At 67.0% G+C, this 22,019-nt stretch overlaps 3 protein-coding genes across 3 annotated transcripts; 1 reads left to right on the top strand and 2 right to left on the bottom strand.

The window, feature by feature from the left end:
- Positions 1–7,224: 7,224 nt before the first annotated feature.
- On the top strand, positions 7,225–11,372 carry RAB3A (RAB3A, member RAS oncogene family). Its single transcript, XM_007533167.3, has 5 exons — positions 7,225–7,382; positions 8,117–8,344; positions 9,498–9,616; positions 10,568–10,692; positions 10,803–11,372. Exons 1-5 carry the CDS (start codon positions 7,230–7,232, stop codon positions 10,991–10,993), a joined length of 816 nt encoding a protein of 271 aa, XP_007533229.2. The 5' UTR covers positions 7,225–7,229; the 3' UTR covers positions 10,994–11,372.
- A 3-nt stretch (positions 11,373–11,375) lies between these two features.
- MPV17L2 (MPV17 mitochondrial inner membrane protein like 2) lies at positions 11,376–13,280 on the bottom strand. The gene is made up of 4 exons (XM_016192633.2): positions 12,895–13,280; positions 12,374–12,544; positions 12,204–12,280; positions 11,376–11,730 (listed from the first exon to the last, which is right to left on the bottom strand). Exons 1-4 carry the CDS (start codon positions 13,079–13,081, stop codon positions 11,551–11,553), a joined length of 615 nt encoding a protein of 204 aa, XP_016048119.1. The 5' UTR covers positions 13,082–13,280; the 3' UTR covers positions 11,376–11,550.
- A 3,947-nt stretch (positions 13,281–17,227) lies between these two features.
- IFI30 (IFI30 lysosomal thiol reductase) lies at positions 17,228–22,019 on the bottom strand. Its single transcript, XM_060181415.1, has 8 exons — positions 21,924–22,019; positions 21,311–21,458; positions 20,990–21,237; positions 20,542–20,616; positions 20,295–20,387; positions 19,824–19,976; positions 19,679–19,732; positions 17,228–17,626 (listed from the first exon to the last, which is right to left on the bottom strand). Exons 1-8 carry the CDS (start codon positions 22,017–22,019, stop codon positions 17,564–17,566), a joined length of 930 nt encoding a protein of 309 aa, XP_060037398.1. The 3' UTR covers positions 17,228–17,563.

Below are 22,019 nucleotides of genomic sequence, written 5' to 3'. Positions count from 1 at the left end.
GCCTCTGGCCTGCAGTCCCACAGCCCTTGAGGACCAGAGGGGCATCAGGCTGCTGTGGGATGCAGACCCCCAGCTGAGTGTCATCTCCCTGGCTCAGCCCCAACCAGCCCCCGACAGCCCCCAGGGCCCTGTGTCACCCAGAGGTACATGGGGCCTTCGCTGCGCCCCCCCCCCCACCCAGCTGCGTGGAGGTCACTGAGCAGCCCCAAGAAGTCATCAGAGCTTGGGGCTGGGAGCCCAGCCTGGGCAGGTGAGGAGGGCGGGGAGAGGTCACGGCCACTGGGCTCAGCTTGGGCAGGTGAGGAGGGTGGGGAGAGGCCGCGGCCACCGGGCTCAGAGACATAGCCCCACCGCCCAGTCCACCAGCCCAGGACTCCCCATGGTGCCATCCATGGCGCTGCTGTGGGTGCCAGGGCTTGAACCCAGGGCCTCATGCACAGCCAAGGTGTGCACTCTACCCACTGAGATTCCTCCTATTCCCCTGGAAAGTACTGGACATTATTATTATTAATTTCCCCAGAGCCCTATTGAGCTCTGGCTGCTGGTGGTGTGGGGGATGGAACCCAGGGCCTCAGAGCCTCAGGTGGGAGAATGTCTTTGCAGAACCACCGTGCTGTCTCCCCAGCCCTATTAAACTGTATTTACTACTTATTTACTAAACAATGAGTGATAAAAGCAGGGTGTCTATCTGGCACCTCCGATGCCAGGGTTCCAACCCGTGGCCTCACACCCGAGAGCCCAGAGCTTTATCCACGGTGCCCCCTCTGAGCCTCCCAGAAACATTCTATTTTTTTTTAATATTTAATTTTAAATGTTATTTATTTCCTTTTGTTGCCCGTGTTGTTTTATCGTTGTAGTTATTGTTGTTGTTACTGATGTCATCGTTGTTGGCTAGGACAGAGAGACATGGAGAGAGGAGGGGAAGACAGAGAGGGGGAGAGAAAGACAGACACCTGCAGACCTGCTTCACCGCCTGGGAAGCGACTCCCCTGCAGGTGGGGAGCCGGGGGCTGGAACCGGGATCCTTCTGCCGGTCCTTGTGCTTTGTGCCACCTGCGCTTAACCCACTGCGCTATCGCCCGACTCCCCCCAGAAGCATTCTTAAGCCCCTCCATGGTGGACGACGAGCTGGAGGCGGCCCTGTGGCGTTTGGGGGGCTGGCGGGGTCCCCTGCTTCCTCCGGGCCGGTTGGGGGGGGTCTGTGCCACCCTGTCCCCCGCCGCTGCTTCTCTCCCTTGGGTCTCCCGCACCCCGGTTCCGGGAGGGGACAGAGCCTGTCTGCTCAGCCTGGAGGGGCCCCCAAGCCCAGACGCAGCCCCCGGTTCAGCCCCCGCTCTCTGGGCACGGGACCCCTGGGTTTGGGGCGCCCTGGAGCCCATCCCCCCACCACCCACGGGCTTGAGGGGGCCACACATGTGGCGGCAGCCGTGCTGCTTCTCCTGGGGGTCCCTGAGTCTGGGGGCCCCTGTATTTGGGGGTGCCCCTGCCGCTTGGGGGTCCTCAAATCGGGGCAGCGTGTCTGGGGGCGGGGTCTGGGGCAGCCCATGGGCGTGGCTTGACGGCACAGCGGGCGTGGTTTGTGCCACCCGGGGCGTGGCCTGTGTTGGTGGGCGTGGTTTGTGCCACCCGGGGCGTGGCCTGTGTTGGTGGGCGTGTCCCGGGCCAGGTGGGCGGTGGGCGTGGCCGGGGACGTCCCGGGTACCTGAGTGGGGTGTTCCATCTCGGGGTGGGGGGCTTCCGACCCAGATAGAGAAACAGCCCGTGACGGGGCTGTGGGGGGTGCAGAGGTGGGGTCTCCAGTCTGGAGGTTAGATCCGGTCCCCCGGAGTCCCACCCAGCCAGCTGCAGTCCTGGGTACCCGGCCAAGGGGAGGGCAGGGGAGGGCAGGCACCCCGCCCAGGGACCAAGGGCGCTGACCCCCTGAGCTGGGTGGGGGCTCCGTGAGTCATGGTTTTCCATCTTCACGAGAATAAACAACTTCAACGGGCGGGGCTGTCCTTGAGCGTCCGGGCGGGCGGGGTCCCCGCACCCCCACCCCACCCGCATCCACCCGGCTGGCGGTCCAGGGCCTCAGGCTCAGCCAGCGCCAAACCCGGCTGTGTGGGGAGCTTCCCGGTGCTGTCCACGGTGCTCCCATGTGGCGCCAGGGCTCGAATCCAGGGGGTACGCCCTAACTGGTGACCCACCCTTCCCCAGGGCTGACCACGAGCATGGCGTCCAGTCCATATTTTCCAAACTCTCCGGAGCTCCGCTTCCCCAGCGCCTCGTTTTTCTAAGAACCCCCAAACTGGTAAAATTGGGGGGCGGCAGGGGGCATGTATGCCTGTACAGCTTCTTGGGGGCCCCCTTGCCCTGTGGGGCCCCCTCTGGGATCTGAGGTCTTTTTCTGAAGCCTGGGACAGGGGGCCCCAATAATCCTCGCAGGAGAACCCCACAACCAAGTATGGGGCTGGCCATCCCTGCTCAGTGTCCCCCTCTGTCCTCACGCCGCTCCCCCCATGCTGCAGCCCATCCTGCCCCCACCCCCACATGCAGCCCCCCGCCCCCCTGAGTGACTCATTATGTTGGGGAGAGGGTCTCCAGGGCCTCCAGGGACAGCTGGGGACAGCCTGGGTAGGGGTGGTCCCCAGAAAGGGGGCCCTGACAGGGGGGGTCATGCTGCAGCTGGGACTCAGTTTCCCCTCTGCCCCAGGCACCTATGGGAGGGGCCCCCTTTCTCCAAAGCCAGAGCCCCACCCAGCCGCCCCTGCAGCAACCCTGGTGGGGACTCACGTGGGGAGTGGTCAGAGGAGGCAGGTTTGGGGGGTCAGGGCAGGGCGCCTGGTGGGGCCCCAGGGATGTGGGGACCCGGCGGGGTGACCGGCAGGGTGGCGGGGGGGGGGGCCTTGGAGCTCTGCGGCCTCAACAGGACCCTCCAGAGCGGCCCTGTCAAGGTCCCACTCCCAGCCGGCCTCAGTCGTCACATGGCTGCCCGGTGGCCACCTCCCAGGGTCCCATGTGCCACCCGCAAAGTGGCCTAGGAAAGGGGTGCTCGAAGCCATGTCCCTCGGCAGTGCCAGCCCCCCGAGGCCACCGCCCCCAGGGTCCACACTGACCAGCAAGAGCTTCTGGCCAAGGTGGGGCACCTCGCACCCCAACCCACAGCTGGGAGCCAGCCTGGGGCCAGGAGGGGACTCAGAACCTGGAGCAGGTTCCTCACCCTGTGTGAAGCTCCGGGTTTGAGCCCCAGCACCACATGGGAGCACCATGGACTGGACAGCACCAGGGCAGCTTCATGGATGGTAGAGCGGGCCCCCCCCCTCTCTCTCCTCTACTTTTTCTTCTCTCTCTTTTTCTAGAGCAGCCGGGGCTGATGGTGGCGCTGGGGGTTGAACCTGGGGCTCCGGCATGAAGTCCCTTTGCAGAAGCACTAGACTGTCTCCCTGCCCTCTATCTCTAGCTATAGGAGGAGGCCAGGGCAAGGAGATGGCTCAGCTCAGCTCGTGGAGCTTAGGGCTTGTGATCCTGAGGCTCTGGGTTCAAGCCCAGCACTGCATGTGCTGGTGTGGCATTCCATGCCCCCCCATGCGAGTGAGGAACCTTGTGCTGGAGAGACAGCACAGGGGTTTTGCGAAGAAACGCTCGTGTCAGAGCCTCAGTGGTCCCGGGTTCAACCCTCAGCTCCACCATCAACCTTCCTGTGTCCCCCAAGAGCTGGGAGGCGCCAACACGTGGGGCCTGGACGTGTTCGAGGTGGCCCTCATCGCCCTCACATTCAGAGCCTTCCAGGTCCCCCAGCCCGCCCAGGGGCACACCTCTGGGGACCATGGTGCTTCCAGTCCTCCCCGGATGGGAGGTGGTCATGGGCCTGGGTTTATTTGTATCAATATTACTTTTGGGTAGAGACAGGGAGAAACCGAGAGGACAGAGAGAGAGACACCTGCAGCCCTGCTTCATTCACCACTTGTGAAGCTTCCCCCCTGCAGGCGGCTTGAACCTGGGTCCTTGTGCTCTGTCATGTGAGCGCTTAACCCAGCGCGCCACCGCCTGGGCACTGGGCATGAAGAGGAGTTCTGCAAGCCAGGGATGCCCCCCCTCGTGGTCTGGGAGAAGGCAGGGAGGGCTTCCCGGAGGAGGGGCTGTGTGAGACCCCCCAAGACCACTGCTAGATGGGCCTTGGCGAGTGGTTGGGGAGAAGCCCGGGCAGAGCTTTGGGGTACTGGGGGCGTGGTCACAGCAGGGGCGTGGCCAGGGCTAGACTAGCCCTGGTGAATGGTTGGGGATAGGCCAGGGGCGGGGCTTTTGTGTCGATGGGCGTGGCCACAGCGTGCGGGGTGGGGGGAGTGACTAGTGGGCCGGGTGGGGCGTGGTCACGACGGGGCGGGGTCTGTATCATGGGCGGGGCCTATTTCTCCCCTCCCCCTTCAGAGACCTGCACGTGCTGGTGGCCCTGTTAGCGCCAACATCCACTACAAAGACCTTCCTGGGGCCTCCAACCAGTTTCTCATCAACACTAGTGAGTGGGGACCCCCCCCCAAGACATGGGGAAAGTCCTCTAGCCCTGCTCCAGGAGAGAGTCCTGGAGGGCTTCCTGGAGGAAGAAGCATTATATTTCGGGGTTTGCAGACATGTGTAGGAGTTCGCGTTCACCATCTTTGGGGGGCAGTTCCAGGGTCCTCCTAAGCCTGGCTCTGCTGCCATCGACATGGTGAGGCCACTGGGGCTCCCTACTCACTCCTTCCCCAACCCAGGCAAACTCTTATGCATACGTCCAAGCCCCAGTGTGAATGCCCCCTCCTCCGGAAAGCCTTCCGGAGCCCTGTCTGGCTTTCTGCTCTACCCACGAGACTGCCTCAGGGGGATGGACACAGGATGGGGTGTCTGTAGTGGGTGTGGGGGACTTCTCACCTCCCGGGGGCATCCAGGTGCCGGCCGGCCGCTGACGTGTCTAAACACATGTGCTTCCTAGCTGAGCTGAAGACCGTGGTGGAGACCAAGAAGGTGACCAGCCCAGGCGTCCTTGTGCCAGACCGCTACTCCGACCGAATCTAAGTGGGCAGCCTGAACCCTGGCACCACATGGGAGTGCTCCCGGCCACCGGGGAAGCTCCAGGAGAATGAACCAGCAGGGAGCCCCATGTGCTGCTGGCTCTCTGCCTCTGTGGCTTTCCTGGGAGGATTTTGCAGGATGTGAGGGGGTCTGGCCACCCAGCCTGACTCCCCCCGAGACCCCCTGCCTCAGGTGGGCTTCATCCTCCACATCGTCCAGCCACTGTGGAGACCTGGGCCCACCCGGTGTACCCTGTCGCATGGGAGCTTCTCCACACGCCGCAGGAAGATCGCCAGTGGTGCCAGGGCAGGGTTCCCTGAGTTGCTGCTGGAGGAGGTGGAGGGAGAGGGCGAGGAGGGGGCCCGCCCAGCGCTGAGCTGCCCCCCAAACCCACCGGCCGTACAGACAGGGCACTGAGAGCAGGGCGTGAGGGGCCTCTGGGGAGTCGGGGGCCCAGCTGGTGGCCAGCGGGGGGCTCCTGGCTGGGTGTCCACTGTGACCCCAGACTCTGCTGGCCCTGAGCGCCGCGGGGCTGGGGGGCACCAGGCTCTTTGGGGGCGTCCAGCCGGGAGGGGCGAGGCTCGGCCCCTTGTCCCCGCTGGAGGTCGCCCGGCCTCGTCTGTCAGTGTGTCAGTCCATCCGGCAACTGCTTCTCTCACCCACTGGCTGGGTCCTGCGGTGTGTGTGTGTGTGGGGGGGGGGACGCCTTTCTGGGTAGGGGGCTGGGAGCCAGCTGGGGACACCCACGCCCGGCAGAGGCTCTGCGACGAGGCCTGGGTCCGACCCTCCGCAAAGCTCGGGAGTCCCCCCACTCGCCCCTGGAACTGGAAGATGAACAGGTTCCCGGCGCGGGGTCCACTCTGTCCAGGAAGCCCTCCGGGCGCCGCCCTCCTGGAACCTCCCTGGGCACCGTTGGCTTCACGCCCCCTCCTCGCTGGGGCTGTGACGCCCCCTCCTCCCGACGCAGGATGGAGGTTTCTGACAACCTGGGGAAGAGATTCGCAGGGCAGCAGCGGAGTCACGCAGGCCTCAGGCCCCGCAGCAAAGCCCCTGGCGCCGAGATAACAGCCAGGTTCACAGAGAAAGCCAGGCACCACATGGGCGGAGCCACAGCACCAGGGGAGGCGCCCACTGGCGCCCGAGGAAGGGGGCTTGTGGATGGAGAAGGGATGAAGATGGGGGTGGGGGTCCCAGCAGCTTCAGGCCTGCAGGGTGCGGGCGGCCAGCCTCCGCCCCGGCGCTGCCGGCAGAGGCTATTCCCGGCGAGCGCCTCCGCCCCGCCCGGCCCGCCCGGCCGAGCCCCTCCTGCTCCCGGGGCCGCGGGGGTCAGCCGGGCCCGGAAGGGGCTGCGCGCCGCCTCGAGGTTGGGGGAGCCGGATGCGGGGCCCCTCCCGAGCGAGGCTGCGGAATCGGGGCGGGGGCGCACCCCCGGGCCCACGACGGAGCGCGGCGTCTCCGGACCCCCTGCTCTCCGCTTGCGGACACTTTCGGGGCGGTTTGGGGTGGGGGTGCGGGGTGACGGGACCAGGCGCGTTTCGGACCCATTTCTCCCTTCGCTGAGATTTTTAGGGGGTGCAGCGAGGGGTTCCTGGGGAGCCCCCAGCCGCTCCCTCCGTTCAAAGAAGTTGCAGGAGGGGGGTCTCGCTTCTTTTTTCATCCCAGAAAGACAGGGTACAACGGCCCCCGACCGGTCCGCTTTGGGGGCGTCACAGCCTGGGGGGTGGCTTCCTCCAGTTATTAGGAGCGCCATCAGTTGGGGGCCAGGGGAACGGCTCTGGCCTTTGGGCTCGTTTTTTGAACCTGGGAGCCCGGGGCGTTTCACCGGCGGTCACGGGATCCGGGATGGAGGGGGCCGGGAGTCCCCCATATAGACTGGGGGTTAAGACGGGGCTGCCCCCAGGGGCCCTTTCACCAGTCGGGGGCCGCCAATGGCCGAGCGGTGCGCGGGGCCTGGCGCTGATTGGCTGCGCCTCACGTCACTCCAGCGCTTAGCCCAGTGAGGGGGGACGGCGCCGCCCCGCCTCCGTGCAGCTGGTGGTGGGCGGAGCCAGCAGGTGCGCCCGCCCCGCCCCTGCCTGTGATTGGGGCAGACGCCGGGACACACCCCTTAGCTTGCGTCAATCCGCTCGTCGATCCCGCCTCCTGGTACTGCGCTTATATATTGGCGCCACGCCCCATCTTGACGTCACAGCCTCATCTGCATGCTAGGCCCCGCCCCACCCTTTGCAGGACGTCACCGAGGACTGCAGGCGCCGAGCCGCCGCCGCGCAGCCACCATCCGCGCCGGGCCCCCGCCACCGCGCAGTCCTCCAGGTCGCCGTCGCCAGGTAGCCACCGCTCGGGTGCAGGGCAAGGTGAGTTGGGAAGGAGGGAGGGCGAGGGCGCGAGCCAACCTGGTCGTGAGTGATGGAAGGTCAACTTGGGGGGGGGCTGCAGAGCGGCAGGGGTCGTGGGGCTGGGATGCACGGAGGGGAGGGGTCGCCGACCACCCCCCCGGCCGGATGCTGCCCCCGGGCCCCTGTTTGTGGCGCTGCGGCGGAGGGGGAGGGGAGGCTGCGTGCGCGTGCCCGCGGGGCGGGGTGCACCCCGACCTGGGCTGTGCACCCCGCCCGCCCGCAGGGCCCCGGGACCGAATCGGGGGCGCGGGGTCGGGACCCAATCAGGGGGACGGGGGACAAGACGTGCACGCGCGCGCCCGAGGAGCGCAGGCCCCGGCGGGAGGCGCGCGCCCGCGGGGATGCGGGGCGGCTTTGCGTGCAGGCGCGTGCACGCCCGGGGTGCAGCCGGGGGCGCTGCCGGCTCCCCTGGAATTGCAACCGGGTGGCGGTGCAGCGGGCGGGGGGCGCCGCTCGCGGGAGCGCGCGGCCTGTGCTCGTCCCCAGAGCGGCTCCGGGCCCGCACCCGAGACCCAGCTGCGGGGGGGGGGGGGGGGGTGCGCCCATCTGGCCCCGCCTGGCTGCTTCGGGGCGCAGCGACCCCATCCCCGCAGGTGCAGCCCCCGGGGGACGGGGTAGGGGGGCTTCCATCCTTCAAGGTCACGCGGCCGCTCAGCTGGGGTCCCTGCCGCCCCCCCCCCTCCCGCCCCCAGATGGCGTCCGCCGCCGACTCGCGCTTCGGGCAGAAGGAGTCGTCGGACCAGAACTTCGATTACATGTTCAAGATCCTCATCATCGGCAACAGCAGCGTGGGCAAGACGTCCTTCCTGTTCCGTTACGCCGACGACTCGTTCACGCCCGCCTTCGTCAGCACCGTGGGCATCGACTTCAAGGTCAAGACGGTGTACCGGCAGGACAAGCGCATCAAGCTGCAGATCTGGGTGCGCCCCCACCCCAGACCCCTGCCCTGCCCTGCCTGGCCGGGGGCCCCCCACGCGGCCGCGCCCCAGGAAACCCCAACCTCTCCAGGCCACCGGTGGCCGCCTGCCCTGGGACCCCAGCACCCCCCACCCGGCTGTCTGCCCGGCAGACCTCAGGCCACCAGGCAGGAGGCAGCGGGGGTCTCCCCCTCTGGTCCAGGGAAGGGGACACGGACTGATGGGACCACCGGCCAGGAGGGGCTCAGTGGTGAGAGCGCTGGAATCCTGCACGTGAGGCCCCGGCGGCATTCCCGGCCTTGAAGGGGGCTGGGGGGGGTGTCACTGCTTCTTCCCTCCCATAGATGAGTAAATGGTCTGTTTATTGGGTGGAGACAGACAAACTGGTGCGGGGGAGACTGAGGAGAGGAGAGAGACAGAGTCGGCCGCAGCCCAGCCTCACCACTCACACTTGGGGGACCAGGGGGCTCGAACCCGGGTCTCTGGGCATGGGAACAGGCGCATCCAGCCAGGTGCGCCACCACCTGGCTCCTAGTGCATCTCTTTCTAAAACAGCTGATTTGTTCTGCAAAGATTCCATTTATTTATTCATGAGAAAGACAGAAGAACAGAGAACCAGACCTCCCTCACTCTGGCACTCGTGCTCCGGGGACTGAACTCAGGACCCCACGCTTGACGGTCTAGTGCCTTAGCCACTGCGCCGCCTCCCGGACCACGCTTGTTTAATCAGAGACACGGGAGAGAGCCCAGAGCCCTGCTGAGCTCTGGCTGGTGCTGGTGCTGGGGACTGAACCCGGGGTGTCAGAGCCTCAGGCAGGAGAGGCTGTCTGCAGAGCCATCCTGCTGTCTCCCAGCCTGATAAACACACTGTCGTTCACTGAGATGAGGGACCCAGCTTTCTGTTTCTGTCTCGTGGCATGCTGGGAACTGGACTCAGGGCCTCAGGCCTGGGGACGCAGTGCTCTAACCACTGTGTCTACTCCGGGGCTTCAATAGATCCCGCTCTCACACACCCCAAGCCAAAGGCGTCCTCCCTCCCTGCTCCCCGCCCCCGGGACACCACGCTCCCCCTCGCCTCCGGTCTCACCCGGTGCGTCTGTCTGTCTCTCCCACCTTTATCCGGGGCCTGCTCTGACCCTCGTCTCCTCTTGCGCAGGACACGGCCGGCCAGGAGCGGTACCGCACCATCACCACAGCCTACTACCGGGGGGCCATGGGCTTCATCCTCATGTACGACATCACCAACGAGGAGTCCTTCAACGCCGTGCAGGACTGGTGAGAGGGCGGCCGGGGCGGAGGCAGCACTGGGCTGGGCGCTCGAGCTAGGGCCCCGGCTGCCAGCCCGGCACAGCGAGCACCAGAGGGACGCCTGGCTTTTCTGTCTCATGAGTAAACAGACAATCAGGGCAGGGAGTTGGCGTGGGGGACTCTCCCGCCTGAAGCTCCAAGGTCCAGCGTGTGATCCCCTGCACCACCATCAGCGAGAGCTGAGCAGGGACAGAGGAGACAGCACAGGGCTTCTGCACACAGACTCTCCCGCCTGCCCGAGGCTCTGAGGTACTGGGTTCCATCCCCAGCACCAGCATCAGCCAAGGCTCAGCCGGGCTCGGGATATAAAATAAAAGCAAGTGAGAGGTATGGGCCTCAGAGCCTGGACAGCAGAGCAGGGCTGGGGACCCCTTTCTCTTTAGAAGTCATTATCATCATAACGCCATGTGCAGAGAGCCGGGTCCCAGCCCTCACTCGCTACCTGCAGCGGGGGCCCCTCCTGAGCAGTGGAGCAGGGCTGCAGGCGTCTGTGTCTCTCCTTCCCCTCCCCTCTCAACTTCCCTCGCCTGGTCTAGTGAAAAAGGCCTCCAGGATCAGCAGATTCACAGTGCGGGACCCGAGTCCGGCCACAACCTTGGAGGCAAAAAAAAAAATCTACAGATGGAGGGACACCTCCCGGCAGGGTATCTGCCTCCACACACACAGACACGCACCAACACGCGTGTACACACGCACACCACACACACACGGGAACCGGCTCCATGAAACCAGGTAAACAAAGGAACTTTAATGACAAAGATAACGTGAAAATTCCAGGGCTGGCGACACAGTTCACCTGGGGAGGTGGCTGTCTGGCCACATGCACGGCCCCCACTGCACCGGGGGAGGCTCCAGGGCCCAGAGGGTGATGCCCCCCCCCCTGCGAGACCCCAGCCCCACGCCTCGCCTGCCCCCCAGGTCCACCCAGATCAAGACCTACTCCTGGGACAACGCGCAGGTGCTGCTGGTGGGGAACAAGTGTGACATGGAGGAGGAGCGCGTGGTGTCCTCCGAGCGCGGCCGGCAGCTGGCCGACCACCTGGGTGAGCGTCCCCGCCCCTGCCCGACCTGCTTTCCCGGGCGGAGGGCCCTGCGCCCTCAGAGGGGCGCCCACCCTCGGGGCCTCACCCCTCGCTGCCCCCGCCCGGCCCAGGGTTCGAGTTCTTCGAGGCCAGTGCCAAGGACAACACCCACGTGAAGCAGACCTTCGAGCGGCTGGTGGACGTGATCTGCGAGAAGATGTCGGAGTCCCTGGACACGGCGGACCCCGCGGTGACGGGGGCCAAGCAGGGCCCCCAGCTCACGGACCAGCAGGCGCCCCCGCACCAGGACTGCGCCTGCTGAGGCCGCCCCCCGCCCCGCCCCGCCCCGGCCCGGCCCCAGCCCCGGCGTAGCCAATTATTTATTTACTTACTTATTTATGGGCCGCGCCCCGGGGCCTGCACATACAGCTCTGCCCTGCCCTCGCGGCCCTGCCCTCGCCCCTCCTCGCCCCTCCCGCCCCTTTTTTAAGTCGCCCCAGACACTCACCGGCTTGGAAGAAGCGGCCGGGGGCCGCCCCGGACGTGGGGACACGCAGCCCTGGTGTGGCCCCCAGACCCAGTTGTGACCTGCCTAGGAGGGGGGGCTGCTGGGGACCCCGCCCCATGCTGACCTCAGAGTGTCACCCGCCCCCGATGTGATGTCATGACCACAGCACCCAATAAAACCAGTGACAACCAGGGGCTGCGGTCCCCCAAGGTCTCCAGGACCCCAGGTTTAATGGCGTCTTCTCTCGGACCCCGGGGCCGGCGGAGACCCTCCTGGCCGGGAGGGTGTCCGGTCACTGTCACCATCACCGTCACGGGGGTCCAGCCCGAGGCGTCGTCGTGGGGAGACTGAGGCCGGGAGGGTGCTGGGGCTCAGTCCGGCCCTTGACAGCAACTGTGCGGGGCGGGCGGGGCCCCGCTCACGCGGTACTTGAGGTAGGACAGGTAGGTGTCCCAGCCCAGCGTCACCCCATTGATGTAGGTGACCCGCAGCTGGGGCGGCACGAACAGGAAGTTCAGCAGCTGCGCAGCGGGCCACACGCACCAGTCAGCCTGCGGGAAGGACGGGGGCTGGGGGCGGGTCCGCACGGACGGGGGCGGGGCTTCGGCCACGAAGACGGGTTAGGACAAGGGGGCTGGGGGCGGGGCCGCACGGATGGGGGCGGGGCCTCGAGGGGGCGGAGGCCACTAAGACGGTAAGGACAAGGGGGCGGGGCCTCGGGCGGGGTTAGGACAAGGGGCTGGGGGCGGGGCCTCGGGCAGGGCGGAGGCCACTAAGACAGGGTTAGGACAAGGGGCTGGGGGCGGGGCCAAGGGAGCAGGGGCGGGGCCAAGAAGATTGGCGGTAAGTTAGGGCCATGGGTGGGCGTGGCCACGGTGTATTGGGGCGGGGCCACAGCCGCCCTGGGGCGGGGCCCGGAGAGGCCTGGAGACCCTGTAGGCCACCCTGGTTTAGAAGGACCTGATGTTTAGAGGAACCTGATGACTGCGGTGCAGGACGTGGGGCGGGCGGGGGACAAGCCCACCTTATAGAATTCCCAGAACTTCTCCTGCAGCTCCAGGACACTCTCATGCAGGGTCTGGCCCTCCAGGTAGCCGATGCCTGCGGAGGGGGGCGAGGAGCGATGAGGGCCGCTGGGCTGGGCCGCAGGGCCTGTGCGGTCCCGGCCCCGGGTCCCCCGACGGACGCTCTTACCCAGGAAGTACCACACGCCCAGCACCGGCGACGCCACGAGCTGGTCCACCAGGACCTTCTTGAGGACGCTGGGGAGGCTGCGCAGGCCGGCGGCGGGGAGCAGGCGGTCCAGCCAGCCGTACCACAGGTGCATGCAGGGGCCCATGCTGCAGCCCACGGCGAACATGCGGGCTGCGGGGGACACGTCAGCCCACGGCCCGGCCCCCCCCCGGGCACAGCACCCGCTCTCGGGAAACCGAGGCCTGGAGGCGGAGGGACGGCGAGCCCTGGGGCAGGGCGACGCCTGGGAGCCCGGGGTGCAGGGATGCCAGAATGCAGGAGACGGACACCGGCTGCCGGGGGCGGGAGCTGCGGCGGGGCCGGGCCCGGGGTGCAGGAGGTTCGGGGTGCGGCGGCGCCAGGTGCGCGGGACAGGTGGGAGGCGGAGAGACTCCGGGGCGCAAGGGGGAGCGTCGCGGGGAGCCCCGGCACGCAGAGATCGGGGAATCCCACCCCGAGCGACAGGTCAGGGGTCTCCGCACCTGAACGCCCGGGATCGAAGCGCTGGGCGGGCCTCGCACGCATCTCCCAGGCCTGGCGCGCGCCGTCGCCGGTCGCCATGAGCACGCCGCAGCCCAGCGTGTTGGTGACGAGCAGCGCGCGGCCGCGGAACAGGGGTCGCCCGGCCTCGAGCAGCCCCCGCAGCCAGCGCCCGCTGCGCGCCGCCATGTCCCCGGCAGAGCGGCGTCCGGTGCACCAGTCGCTGGAGCCCGCTGCGCGGTGCTGTCCAATCGCATGCCGCCTTCCATCCGCCCGAAGCCACCCCGACCAATCGGAAGCCAGTTTCCTGCTCCGCGTGCCCGCCCTGTGCCCGGCTGACCAATGCCACGTCACCTCCCCGGCCGTGGGTCCGCCCCGCGCCGTGACATCCAATCGCAGCCACTGTTGCAACTGTCACCTCCAAGCGGGGGCTACTTGCCCCGCCCCGAGTCCTAGCAGCCGTTGGGCGGAGAGTGTTAGACGCGGCCAATCGTCAGTCGCAACGTCCCGGCGCTTTCCGGCTCGCGTACCAATCGGAAGTAGGCCTCTCCCGCTGCCAGGACCGCTTCCCGCCTTCTTCCGCAGCGCCCCTGGGGCCACCGTCGACCTGCAGCGACCAATCGCCGGGCAGCCGGCCGCTGTCGTCCCGGCCCCCGCGCCGAGCCGACCAATCGCCGGGCAGCCGGCCGCTGTCGTCCCGCTCCTCGCGCCGAGCCGACCAATCGCCGGGCAGCCGGCCGCTGTCGTCCCGGCCCCCGCGCCGAGCCGACCAATCGCCGGGCAGCCGGCCGCTGTCGTCCCGGCCCCCGCGCCGAGCCGACCAATCGCCGGGCAGCCGGCCGCTGTCGTCCCGCCCCCCGCGCCGAGCCGACCAATCGCCGGGCAGCCGGCCGCTGTCGTCCCGCCCCCCGCGCCGAGCCGACCAATCGCCGGGCAGCCGGCCGCTGTCGTCCCGCCCCCCGCGCCGAGCCGACCAGTCGCAGGCAGCTGGGCCGCTTAACCCGGAAGTTCCCTCCCCCGGGTGCCGCCGTGACGGCTACCGAGACGGACCATGCCCCGGCGCCATCCAGGGCCCCTGCCGCGAACTTTAACCTTGGGCGTGACCTTTGCCCCAGAGTCGAAAGGCCCCCTCGGAGCCAAAGGCCTTTCTGGGGTCGATCTGGCGCCTCGACTCATTGCCCAGCGGGGAGAACGAAACCCCTAGTCCCCTCTCGGGACGGCCGGCGGTCTCCATGGAAACCTGGGCGGCGCCTGGCGAGCAGTGTCGCAAAGTGTCGTCAAGCCGGGCTGCAGATGAGCCGCTCGCGGGCCCCGACCCGGATGTGGCGCCGGCAGGAGAGAGCCTGGGGCGGAGCCGGCAGCCGACACACCCCGGGCCCGGGTTCGAGCCCCAGCACCGCCGTCGGCCCGGGGGAAACTAATAATAATGATGATGATAATAATAAACTGCAAACAGACCCTCCTGCCCCGGGTTCGAGCCCCAGCACCGCCGTCGGCCCGGGGGAAAATTAATAATAATAATGATAATGATAATAAACTGCAAACAGACCCCCCTGCCCCGGGTTCGAGCCCCAGCACCGCCGTCGGCCCGGGGGAAATTAATAATAATAATGATAATAATAATAAACTGCAAACAGACCCCCCTGCCCCGGGTTCGAGCCCCAGCACCGCCGTCGGCCCGGGGGAAATTAATAATAATAATGATAATAATAATGAACTGCAAACAGACCCTCCTTCCCGGGTTCGAGCCCCAGCACCGCCGTCGGCCCGGGGGAAAATTAATAATAATAATGATAATGATAATAAACTGCAAACAGACACCCCTGCCCCGGGTTCGAGCCCCAGCACCGCCGTCGGCCCGGGGGAAATTAATAATAATAATGATAATAATAATAAACTGCAAACAGACCCTCCTGCCCCGGGTTCGAGCCCCAGCATCGCCGTCGGCCCTGGGGAAAACTAATAATGATAATGATAATAATAATAAACTGCAAACAGACCCCCCTGCCCCGGGTTCGAGCCCCAGCACCGCCGTCGGCCCGGGGGAAAATTAATAATAATAATGATAATGATAATAAACTGCAAACAGACACCCCTGCCCCGGGTTCGAGCCCCAGCACCGCCGTCGGCCCGGGGGAAATTAATAATAATAATGATAATAATAATAAACTGCAAACAGACCCTCCTGCCCCGGGTTCGAGCCCCAGCACCGCCGTCGGCCCGGGGGAAAATTAATAATAATAATGATAATGATAATAAACTGCAAACAGACACCCCTGCCCCGGGTTCGAGCCCCAGCACCGCCGTCGGCCCGGGGGAAATTAATAATAATAATGATAATGATAATAAACTGCAAACAGACCCTCCTGCCCCGGGTTCGAGCCCCAGCACCGCCGTCGGCCCGGGGGAAAATTAATAATAATAATGATAATGATAATAATAAACTGCAAACAGACCCTCCTGCCCCGGGCTCAGGCCCCGGGTTCAAGCCCCAGCATCGCCGTCGGCCCTGGGGAAAACTAATAATAATAATGATAATAATAATAAACTGCAAACAGACCCCCCTGCCCCGGGTTCGAGCCCCAGCACCGCCGTCGGCCCGGGGTAAAATTAATAATAATGATGATAATAATAATAAACTGCAAACAGACCCTCCTGCCCCGGGTTCGAGTCCCAGCACCGCCGTCGGCCCTGGGGAAAACTAATAATAATGATAATAATAATAAACTGCAAACAGACCTTCCTGCCCCGGGCTCAGGCCCCAGGTTCAAGCCCCAGCACCACCGCCGGCCCTGGGGAAAATTAATAATAATAATGATAATAATAATAAAAAACTCTGCAAGCAGACCCTCCTGCCCCGGGCTCAGGCCCCGGGTTCGAGCCCCAGCACCACCGTCGGCCCTGGGGAAAATTAATAATGATAATAATAATAATAAACTCTGCAAACAGACCCTCCTGTCTAGGGTTCGAGCCCCAGCACCACCCTCAGCCAGAGCTAAGCAGGACTCTGGGGAAAATTAATAATAATAATGATAATAACTCTGCAAACAGACTCTCCTGCCTGAGGCTGAGGCCCCGGGTTTGAGCCCCAGCACCATTGTCAGCCAGGGCTTGGGAAAATTAATAATAATAATATCAAACAAACCCTCCTGCATGAAGCTGAGGCCCCAGGTTCGAGCCCCGGCACCACTGTCAGCCAGGGCTCCGGAAAACTAATAATAATAATAATAATAATTAATAATGTCAAACAGACCCTCCTGCCTGAGGCCCTGAGGCCCCAGGTTCAAGCCCCAGCACCACTGTCAGCCAGGGCTCGGGAAAACTAATAATAATACTATCAGACCCTCCTGCCTGAGGCTCTGAGGCCCCGGGTTCGAGCCGTGCAGGGCTCTGTGTCTCTGAGGGGTGGGGGCCCCAAGGCAGCCACCTGCGTCTGGCGATTCTGGAGAGGCAGGGCCCCGGGTGCGGGCGCTTCCCCAGGCGTGGCCGCGAGGCTATTCTGGGCCCCACTTCCCCAAACCGGACGCCGGGCCGCCTCCCAGCGTCCCCTGGGCCCAGCCGGGACTCTCCGCGGCCGTCTGTCCGTCTGTCTGTGTGTGGCTGGCGGGTGGGGGCGGCCAGGCGAGACACAGGACCACGGGCCTCGTCCCCCCGCCGCGGGTGGCTGGACTTGTCGGCGTCGGGGAAGCCCAGAGCCGGCGGCCTGTCCCCTCCATGGCGTCAGGGACGTCCCGTGAGCCGGCTGCCCCGGGGAAGGGGGCTCGGCCGGTCGGCACCCTCATCACTAGGACCCGGGTTCGAGCCCCTGGCTGCCCACCCGCATTGCAGCGGGGTGGAGTTGGGCTGTGTGTGGGGGGGGTCTGAATTCTTTTATTATTTTTTTTAAAGAATTTATTTACTGGGCGTGGGGTGGGGGTGTAGATAGCACGGTGGTTATGCAAAGAGGGTCACATGCCTGAGGCTTCAAAGTCCCAGGTTCATAAACCAGAGCTGTTAGCGCTCTGATAAAAGGGGAAAAAAATACTTATTTAGAAGGAGAAAGACGGGAGAGAGAGAAGAACCGGGCGTCACCGGTCCAGGTGCTGCTGGGGCTTGAACTCAGGACCTCACACTTCAGAGTACAAGGCTTTATCCACTGCACCACCTCCCGGGCCACTGCATGTTCTTTTTAAAAGATATATTTGTTATAAGTTATTGGATAGACAGACAGAAATCAGGAGGGGAGGGGAACATACAGACAGACACTTGCTGCCCCCCATCCCCAGGATTTCGAACCCGGAGCCTTGCTCAGGGCAACATAATAAGGAAGGAAGGACAGCATCCAGGCTCCATTGCTTCCTTTCTCTTTCAAATATTTTTTAAAAAATCATCTTTATTATTGGGCAGAGAGAGAGACATTGAGGGGGCGGGGGAGATAGAGACAAGACAGACAGACCCCTGCAGCCCTGCTCCACCACTCATGAAGCTTCCCCCTGCAGGTGGGGACTGGGGGCTCGAACCCGGGTCCCTGAGCACTGTGCTATGTGCACTTAACCAGGGTCGCCACCCAGCCCCCGTCTCTGTCTTTGAGTAAACGGGCATCCAGGTCTCCGATGTGTAATCAGATCTCTCCAGCCAGCACCACGGGTGGGGGGTCTCCAGGGGCGTCCGGTCGGGGGTGACGAGGGTCCCTCACCTGACGCAGACGTCCCAGGCCGGGCTGCTGGCCGCTTGGCACTGCTCGGGCTTCTCTCCCTGCCAGGAGGCTGTGCTGAGTGTGCGGGGTCCCTGCCCAGCCCCAGCGCCCGCTGCCCTGGCCCCACCTGGCAGAGCCCACGGACCCCGGCCCAGCCCCAGCGCCCGCTGCCCTGGCCCCACCTGGCAGAGCCCACGGACCCCGGCCCAGCCCCAGCGCCCGCTGCCCTGGCCCCACCTGGCAGAGCCCACGGACCCCGGCCCAGCCCGAGCGCCCGCTGCCCTGGCCACACCTGGCAGAGCCCACGGACCCCGGCCCAGCCCGAGCGCCCGCTGCCCTGGCCACACCTGGCAGAGCCCACGGACCCCGGCCCAGCCCCAGCGCCCGCTGCCCTGGCCCCACCTGGCAGAGCCCACGGACCCCGGCCCAGCCCGAGTGTCCGAGTGCCCTGGCCCCACCTGGCAGAGCCCACGGACCCCGGCCCAGCCCCAGCGCCCGCTGCCCTGGCCCCACCTGGCAGAGCCCACGGACCCCGGCCCAGCCCCAGCGCCCGCTGCCCTGGCCCCACCTGGCAGAGCCCACGGACCCCGGCCCAGCCCCAGCGCCCGCTGCCCTGGCCCCACCTGGCAGAGCCCACGGACCCCGGCCCAGCCCCAGCGCCCGCTGCCCTGGCCCCACCTGGCAGAGCCCACGGACCCCGGCCCAGCCCGAGTGTCCGAGTGCCCTGGCCCCACCTGGCAGAGCCCACGGACCCCGGCCCAGCCCCAGCGCCCGCTGCCCTGGCCCCACCTGGCAGAGCCCACGGACCCCGGCCCAGCCCCAGCGCCCGCTGCCCTGGCCCCACCTGGCAGAGCCCACGGACCCCGGCCCAGCCCCAGCGCCCGCTGCCCTGGCCCCACCTGGCAGAGCCCACGGACCCCGGCCCAGCCCCAGCGCCCGCTGCCCTGGCCCCACCTGGCAGAGCCCACGGACCCCGGCCCAGCCCCAGCGCCCGCTGCCCTGGCCCCACCTGGCAGAGCCCACGGACCCCGGCCCAGCCCCAGCGCCCGCTGCCCTGGCCCCACCTGGCAGAGCCCACGGACCCCGGCCCAGCCCCAGCGCCCGCTGCCCTGGCCCCACCTGGCAGAGCCCACGGACCCCGGCCCAGCCCGAGCGCCCGCTGCCCTGGCCCCACCTGGCAGAGCCCACGGACCCCGGCCCAGCCCGAGCGCCCGCTGCCCTGGCCACACCTGGCAGAGCCCACGGACCCCGGCCCAGCCCGAGCGCCCGCTGCCCTGGCCACACCTGGCAGAGCCCACGGACCCCGGCCCAGCCCCAGCGCCCGCTGCCCTGGCCCCACCTGGCAGAGCCCACGGACCCCGGCCCAGCCCCAGCGCCCGCTGCCCTGGCCCCACCTGGCAGAGCCCACGGACCCCGGCCCAGCCCGAGTGTCCGAGTGCCCTGGCCCCACCTGGCAGAGCCCACGGACCCCGGCCCAGCCCCAGCGCCCGCTGCCCTGGCCCCACCTGGCAGAGCCCACGGACCCCGGCCCAGCCCCAGCGCCCGCTGCCCTGGCCCCACCTGGCAGAGCCCACGGACCCCGGCCCAGCCCGAGCGCCCGCTGCCCTGGCCCCACCTGGCAGAGCCCACGGACCCCGGCCCAGCCCGAGCGCCCGCTGCCCTGGCCACACCTGGCAGAGCCCACGGACCCCGGCCCAGCCCGAGCGCCCGCTGCCCTGGCCACACCTGGCAGAGCCCACGGACCCCGGCCCAGCCCCAGCGCCCGCTGCCCTGGCCCCACCTGGCAGAGCCCACGGACCCCGGCCCAGCCCCAGCGCCCGCTGCCCTGGCCCCACCTGGCAGAGCCCACGGACCCCGGCCCAGCCCGAGTGTCCGAGTGCCCTGGCCCCACCTGGCAGAGCCCACGGACCCCGGCCCAGCCCCAGCGCCCGCTGCCCTGGCCCCACCTGGCAGAGCCCACGGACCCCGGCCCAGCCCCAGCGCCCGCTGCCCTGGCCCCACCTGGCAGAGCCCACGGACCCCGGCCCAGCCCCAGCGCCCGCTGCCCTGGCCCCACCTGGCAGAGCCCACGGACCCCGGCCCAGCCCCAGCGCCCGCTGCCCTGGCCCCACCTGGTACAGCTGACACACCAGCTGCAGCAGTCTCCACGGCTTGTCCATGGGCTTCTGCAGAAAAGACTCAGAGGGTCAGGGTGGCCCCGCGGGAACCCGCTGGCCCCTTCCGCCTGCCTGGGGAAGCCCCGGGAAATCCCCTCACCCCGTTGACCACCACCCAGGGCACGTATTGGTGAGGGGGCTGCAGGGCGTCCGTGCGCTGGGCGTTGACATGGAGAAGCCTGCTGCCCTCCTCCCCGCTGGCGCACTGGGCCACCCTCTGTGGGGACAGGTCCGGCTGGTAGATCTGCAGACACTGGAGGGGAGGACACACAGCTCAGTTTCCTCCCTCTTATCTCCCCAACGGTCCCCCCCACCCTGCGGGTTTCATCATGGGCCCTGGGGGGTAGGCTGAGGGGGCAAACCCCACTCTCTCCGTCCCCCTCCCTCAAAAACAAACAAAAAAGACCAGGTGGTAAAACCTGCACTTTCCTGGCTCAGAGACACTGCCCCCAGGGAGCCCTCCAGGATCTACCCCCCTTTGTCAGTTATAGACGGTGTTCTCCCCAGGGCCGCACTGTAATGGTATCGGGGTCTGTGTGTGTTGGGGGGGCAGAACGGGGCCCAGGCTGACCAGCTTCCAGTTCTGTTCCATGTCGTCCATTTCCTCCATGCAGGAGATGGTCAGCAGGGCTATGTCCTGCTCCAGCAGGCTCCACAGGCAGGCCTGGGGGCGCGGGGCCAGAGTCAGGCAGAACCAGCGGGAGGGGTCCTCACGGGCCAGGAGGGGGCGGGCTGAGCTCGGGTGGGCCCCCCCCCCCGCCTGCCGCCAAGCCAGGCCTCGCGAACCAGGCCCCCCAAAGGGGAAGTCAGCCCCTCACCTCCAGCTTGTTGAGCTGACACTCACGCTCCCCATGCTGGCAGGAGAACTCCCACTGGCCGCTGACATTCCGCTCCTGGGGGCAGCTGCCACTCAGACTCGCGTCACACCCCCCCGTGCCCTGCCCCTGTGTCCCCCTGACCCCTGTGCCCCATCCTCCATCCCTGTGACCCTATGTCCCCGTTCCCCAGTCCCCTGTGCCCTGTCACCCTGTCCGTGTGTCCTCTTGTCCCTGTTCCCCAGTCCCTTGTGCTCGATCACCCTGTCCGTGTGTCCCCCAGCCCCATGTCCGTGTGTCCCCTTGTCCCTGTCCCCCAGTCCCCTGTGCCCGGCCACCCTGTCTGTGTGTCCCCCAGGCCCCGGCCTTGTGCCCGTCACCCTGTCTGTGTGTCCCCCAGCCCCTGTCCTGTGCCCCGACGTCCGTGTGTCCCCCCGGTCCCGCCCAGCACCTGTGCGTTGCCGTAGGGCACGAGGGTGACGTTCAGAATCTCCAGCATCATGAGCCAGGTGGGCAGCAGCTCGCGGACGAGGAAGGCGCGGCAGCCGGAACACAGGGCCTCGTAGTACAGCTCCACACTCACCGGGGGCGCCTTGGGCGTCCTGCAAGGCGAGGACAGGCCCAGGGGCCCAGACTGGGGGACAATGGGGACCCACAGATCGGAGGTCACACGCCTGAACTTGGGGGTGACGGCTGGAACTCACCCCAAACACAGCCGGCGCCTGGTACTGACCCAGGGCCCCAGGACCCCCACACAGCAGGCGCCTGGTACCGATCAGGGCCGTGTATACAGGCGCCAACTCCAGGCCTTGCCGGGTTTCTCCTCCGGGCGCGGGGGAGGCACCCAGGTTGACCCATCCTCGGTCTGTCCCGCCCTGGCCCCATTGCTGACACTGGGCGCCGCCCGGGTGGAAGCTCACCTGTCCCGTCCAACAGGCACCGCATCCCCCCAGGTGCCAGCACGCCTCCCTCTGAGGCCCCCTAGTCCACGGGTCCCTCAAAACCCGGGGTCCCCCAGTCCCACCAGCTCCGGGTCCCCCTGTCCCTCCAGCCCCGAATCCCCCAGTCCCACCAGCCCCGGGTCCCCCTGTCCATCCAGCCCCGGGTCCCCCTGTCCCTCCAGCCCCGGGTCCCCCAGTCCCTCCAGCCCCGGGTCCCCCAGTCCCTCCAGCCCCGGGTCCCCCAGTCCCTCCAGCCCCGGGTCCCCCAGTCCCACCAGCCCCAGGTCCCCCAGTCCCTCCAGCCCCGGGTCCCCCAGTCCCTCCAGCCCCGGGTCCCCCAGTCCCTCCAGCCCCGGGTCCCCCAGTCCCTCCAGCCCCGGGTCCCCACGCCCGGACTAGCCAGGGTCCTCCCAGGTCCCGGGGCTCCAGCCCCCCTCGACCTGCCTTGCAGAGGCCGGCACCCTTGGGTTCCCCCCGCGCCGTCGAGGGCGCCCCAAGGAGCAGCAGCACCGACAGGAGCAGCAGGGCGGACCGGGCCAT

This window comes from Erinaceus europaeus, chromosome 23 (genome assembly GCF_950295315.1).
Source record: "Erinaceus europaeus chromosome 23, mEriEur2.1, whole genome shotgun sequence".
Taxonomy (NCBI): domain Eukaryota; kingdom Metazoa; phylum Chordata; class Mammalia; order Eulipotyphla; family Erinaceidae; genus Erinaceus; species Erinaceus europaeus.
Note: the sequence above shows the minus strand (reverse complement) of the source record. Positions and strands in the feature narration are given on the sequence as shown.